At 40.0% G+C, this 5,000-nt stretch overlaps 1 protein-coding gene across 4 annotated transcripts in view; it reads right to left on the minus strand.

Moving 5' to 3' along the window:
• The window catches only part of fat1a (FAT atypical cadherin 1a), a 73,183-nt gene that overhangs the window by 47,203 nt on the left and 20,980 nt on the right, over positions 1–5,000 (minus strand). For all 4 annotated transcript variants that reach the window (XR_016116127.1, XM_089005391.1, XM_089005389.1 and 1 more), the window contains exon 4: positions 697–758. Coding sequence is in view for 3 of the 4 variants with exons in the window: in XM_089005391.1 (XP_088861517.1) it covers positions 697–758 (62 nt within the window). In the remaining variant the exon portion in view is untranslated. The remainder of the gene's footprint in view (positions 1–696; positions 759–5,000) is intronic.

Below are 5,000 nucleotides of genomic sequence, written 5' to 3' on the forward strand. Positions count from 1 at the left end.
GCAATTAAAATGACTCCATGAGCAACTGTGGTTTGTGCAGCGAGCAAAGAGGGCGCGGCCGAAGTCAATTAAAAGCCTAGAGTGTAAAACTGGAGCCCTTGATTGTTGAAGACATAGCAGGGGGTCCGATGGGGGGTATTTGCAACCCATTAACGCTAATACCGTCCCACCCAAAAACATATTATTACATGATTTATGTACCAGCAGTTCTACCCCAACCCAAAATGAGGTAAAGACTCTTTGGTGTTCACCACATCATAAATGTTTACACACGATAACTTGGACAAGAGTTGGCTAGCTTGCATTTTGATGCAGAAGCACCCTCAACATTTTTTGGAGGGGATTTACGGCCCCCAAATACAGTCTTACACAATATTTAATAATCATGTCTCTCATGAGTAGAGCCACCAAAAAGTTAAAAGAATGGTTCATAGAAATAGTATCGTAATAAGCAGTACTATCGATATAACGAGACTTTACTGTGTGTGTGTGTGTATATATATATATATATATATATATATATATATATATATATATATATATATATATATATATATATATATATATATATATAAAACATTCCCATTGATTTTTTAAGCAGTTTTACACAACAAAACAAAAACATGAAACCTTGACTGTGTAGTGCCCTCTACAATTTTCCCTTAGCAACATCAAACTTTATAGTCCATGCCTTACCTCAAGAATGTGTTCATCTTGCTGCTCCCTATCCAACTTCCTTGACGTTGTTGTAACTAGGCCTGTAGGGGGTAAGAATACTCATTACTACACTTCATTTCAAAATAATATAAAATGCCACAAAAAATTCCAAATATATAAAGTATGCACAGGTGTAGGAACTAAGATTTCTCGCTGTTCACTTTTGGCAAGAGCCAGATGGACACGTGTGAAATGTCGCAAAGACCGGTGCAGTCCAGCTCAAATAGCTCAGCTGGGTGACGTTGAATTCCCACGCAAGCTGAACAAACATGACATCGAAAATGTTAAAAAGTGACAAGAGACTTCGCAAAATTTGTCTTTAAACATGAAAAATGTGTGGAAAAAACAATTCCGTTCTTTTAATTTGGAAAAAAAATGGCCCCAAAAAGGTTCATCTTTTTTTCCCAAACCATAACCAAAACCAAAACCCAATACATACAAATGAAAAATGTTCTGATTCAAACGTTATTTTCTCCAAGCAATCTCTCGATAATAACCTCATCATCAGCTAGCTATTTTCTAGCTAAATTCCATTATTTGACTTGCTTATCCTCAAAAGGATCGATTTGATTGATTGGAATATGAATACCCGTGCATTTGAAAATAGCCTGCAGGCTAACAGTCACACAGACGTAAACTGCCTCATTGCTGCTGATACGCATGACATGACTTTACGCCTCGTGGATTGCATTTTTAAGGCCTCTTTTAACAAAATGCTCACTAAAACCAGCCAGTTTTAATTCATTCACAAACACGCAGACAAGAAAATCTGGCTACACGGCAAGGTTCTCAGCGGCAATCTTGCGTTGGGCCTGCCAGCGTTAATTGCAACCGAGCACGGAGTAGACGAGCCAGCTCGGACCGCACCAAGAGGTGCCCCGTCGCCACACGGCGACCCGATTAGCATCAAGCAAAGGATTTCCGAAACCCCAAAAGCCAGCGAGGAACGCGAGGCCCACAACTTACGGCTGCCTAGAAATAGTCGCAAGCTCAGCACTGCAATTAGGAAAACATAAGGCGGCCACAGAACCTACTATTCCATTTTCAGACTTTCCTCTTTGGCTCTTTTTAATCTTAAACATAAGACTACTGATTTTCATTCAAAGGAAAGAAAAAAAAAAACAACGGAACCAAGCGAATGTGCTTTCTTTACCGTATTTATTTATTTATTTTTTTAATAATTTCCACTCCGACAGCAGGAAGAATAATTTTTCGTACACTTAACTCCTTTACTGCCTTTCACAAATTTATTCTGGAATTGAAAATATGACATTACCGTTTTTGTTATGCTTGAGTGCCAATAAATCGCTGGCCATGGCCTCTGGCAATGTTTTTTCTGTTCCATAAGGGGGCATCATTTCCCTTTTTTCCATGTTAGCGCTTTGTTCCAGCTTCAGCTGTTGTTCAAGCGATATATAAACCAATATGTATATATTGCATTGTAATTCGAGCAGCCGGCCTCATTTCAAGCTCATATAACTCCAGACCCATTTAACTCTGTGGGTAATGGAATTCAAATGACAATGACAAAAACCCTGGCACTGGAGTGCACGCATTTTTGCACGTCTGGCAGTGAATGAGTTTTTTTATGAAATTTGACGATTGGTGATGGCCATTTTACGCCCAAAAAAGTCAAAAGAACAGAAAATAAATTCACATTTCCAAGATTCAAAGTAATAAAATAACACTACACTAAATGGTTATTTTGGCAAACAAACTGTTTCAAAACTGTTGTTTGACAGCATTTGTTTCAAAATTGCCTACAAAGGTCTGAGCATAACGCAGAGAAACACAGTGCTTGTGTTTCTTTACCCTTATACATCTTGTCTCGGTTTTGTTGACAGCAAAAGCAAACAAAAAACAAAACAACACAGGATGCGGCCGACTCGAACATATCAGACAATACTTTCATCTATTTAAACAGCCCTCAAGTTTTGATTCCGATCTGGCTTTATTGGAACCTAAAATGAATACTTGCGAAATAGAACCACTCCTTTCATACAAAGAATATGCGGCTGATTCCGAAAACTGGAAAATGATCGGTTTGGCGAGCCAAAATAAGCCGCCGCTTCCAACACGCAGGCCGTCCTTTTGTCCCAACGCACACAAAGGCCAAGGAAGGCTGACGATAATTATAACCGTGATTGTCGGCCTGAAGGAGGGGGCGAGGACAAAAGGCAGTGGTGGAGTTCTGTCCTTCTGTGAAAAATGGTAAAATTTTTGGGGGGACAAAATGGAGACCATCAAGTACTTGAGATGGTCTGCGTTTAGCGCTACAGATGGGATGGCCGCTTTTAGCAACACGTGTTCAGACGAACACATGCTAAAAATATAGTCAAAAATAATCGTCATGACTGTTTTATATTGACATGAGAGAGGGGAAAAAAAATCGACATGGAAATGTCACTAAAAAAGTTCCTTTGGAAACGGCGCTGCGATGATAGCTTGAACTGTGGACAATAGCAAAGGAAGTTGTTGGCGTTGTCCTTTCCCTATCTGACTTCCCCTGATAATGGATCTGTTGAAAAGGGAACAATGAGAAGCATCCCTTATCTGCCGCTATCATGACACTAAAACGATATGACTACCTGAAAGATCCAACTTTGTGATTGAAGAATAATCACTTGTTTAAATGTAAAAATCAAGAGGGAACAAAAGTAGAAAACAAAAAGATTCTTTAACCTTCCCGACAGTGTAGAGACATGTTAAACCATCAAGGGAGAGCGGCGAGAGTTGTATTGGTTGTTGTATTAAGAGTGAATACAATGATACCTCAGCTTACGAACTGAATTGGTTCCCAGAAAGTGTGTGTAAGGTGAAAAGTGTGTCTTCCAAACATTAATTTCCCATAGGAAACCAGTAATGTTCATGGCTAAAGCGTCCATAAGCTGAGGTATCACTGTACTTGGAATCAAACTATTGATGATTATTTTTATTATCAGTGTTTTTGTTGTGTTGTGTTTGTTGTCAAATTTCAGTTGCTTAAAAGAGTTAACTTCTACAAGGTCTATGCTAATGTCATGAGCATGTCAGTGATAGCGTTAAGCTAGCAGAATCAGGAGACCGTTTACTTTGTTGTTAGCTTCGTTTTACGGTAAACTTCAACAGTAAGTTGTGGTAAGTCCATTTTGAGCCGTCTCATGTCTGGATAAGACAAAGTAAAGGTGGAGCCGTGGCACATTGAACCCAACCACCTGGAAGTTCTTAGGAATCCACGCCATAATTGATCTAAAATGGGCGCCGCGGTATGATAAGATTGTCATCCGGCCTTGGCAACAATGTGTATCCCGTGTTTGGCTTAGTAACCATCGCCAAGCAAACAGATCATTCACGGCCGCGCTGTTCAAAGTCCGACGACATCCTGCCACCGTAACGTTTCAGACGCCGCGCCTCATCATCAAACATGGGCGATGGTTAATAAGTGCGTTGACAAATTCTTTATGAAGAAAAATATGCACGTTGGAGGAAATGAATGCCTGTCCGCCCATCACAACACATATTAGAACCGCCTCGCGCATACGTTTTAAGCTAAAGGCAACGTTGGCAATGCGGTGCCCAGCAACCTGAAAAAAACAAAAACAAAACCAGCTAAAGCCCATTTTACAACATTGATTTTACCATGTAGAGCCACCACCTTTTATAGTTTTAGTTTTTCCACCCTCTTGGCACATCACCTCATACACAACCCGTTCAAGAAAATGATATTCGAGAGCAAAAGTAAGTAAGTAAGTAAGTAAGTAAGTATTAAAGTTTCTGGTGTATAAGGTGCACCGGAGTATAAGGCGCACCCCAATGAATGGTGAATTTTCAAACTTGTTCCATACATAAGGCACACCGAATGACAAGGCGCAAATTCAATGAATTAAAAATGTTTTCCAAATATCATATATGAATATGCGGCTGGATGGATGCATGGCTTGAGGAGCCCGCAATTAGAAGAAAGGAGCGTCAGCAGCAAAGCGCCGAAGTGTATGGAATTGTTGCGGCTTGGAATTGATGCGTATTTACATGGGACAGGACAATTTCTTTTTGTCAATGGATGCTACAGCTTGGTGTTTTCTTTCAACATTTAGCTTGTAGCAGACGTGCACATTTCACCATGACGTCCCTGATCCACTGTTAAAACGGAGGCTTTGATCCTCTCGTCTTTCATCTAGAACTGCTTCATACATCAAAGAGGGTGCAGAAATGGTGTACTGGTAGACACTAATCGTTTTGCTGAACAAACTCGACAGGATTTACAAATTGTTTTCATAACCAGCGTCAATGATACCATATAGAAC

Source organism: Hippocampus bargibanti, linkage group LG10, assembly GCF_051943395.1.
Source record: "Hippocampus bargibanti isolate YZ-2025 linkage group LG10, ASM5194339v1, whole genome shotgun sequence".
Lineage (NCBI taxonomy): Eukaryota > Metazoa > Chordata > Actinopteri > Syngnathiformes > Syngnathidae > Hippocampus > Hippocampus bargibanti.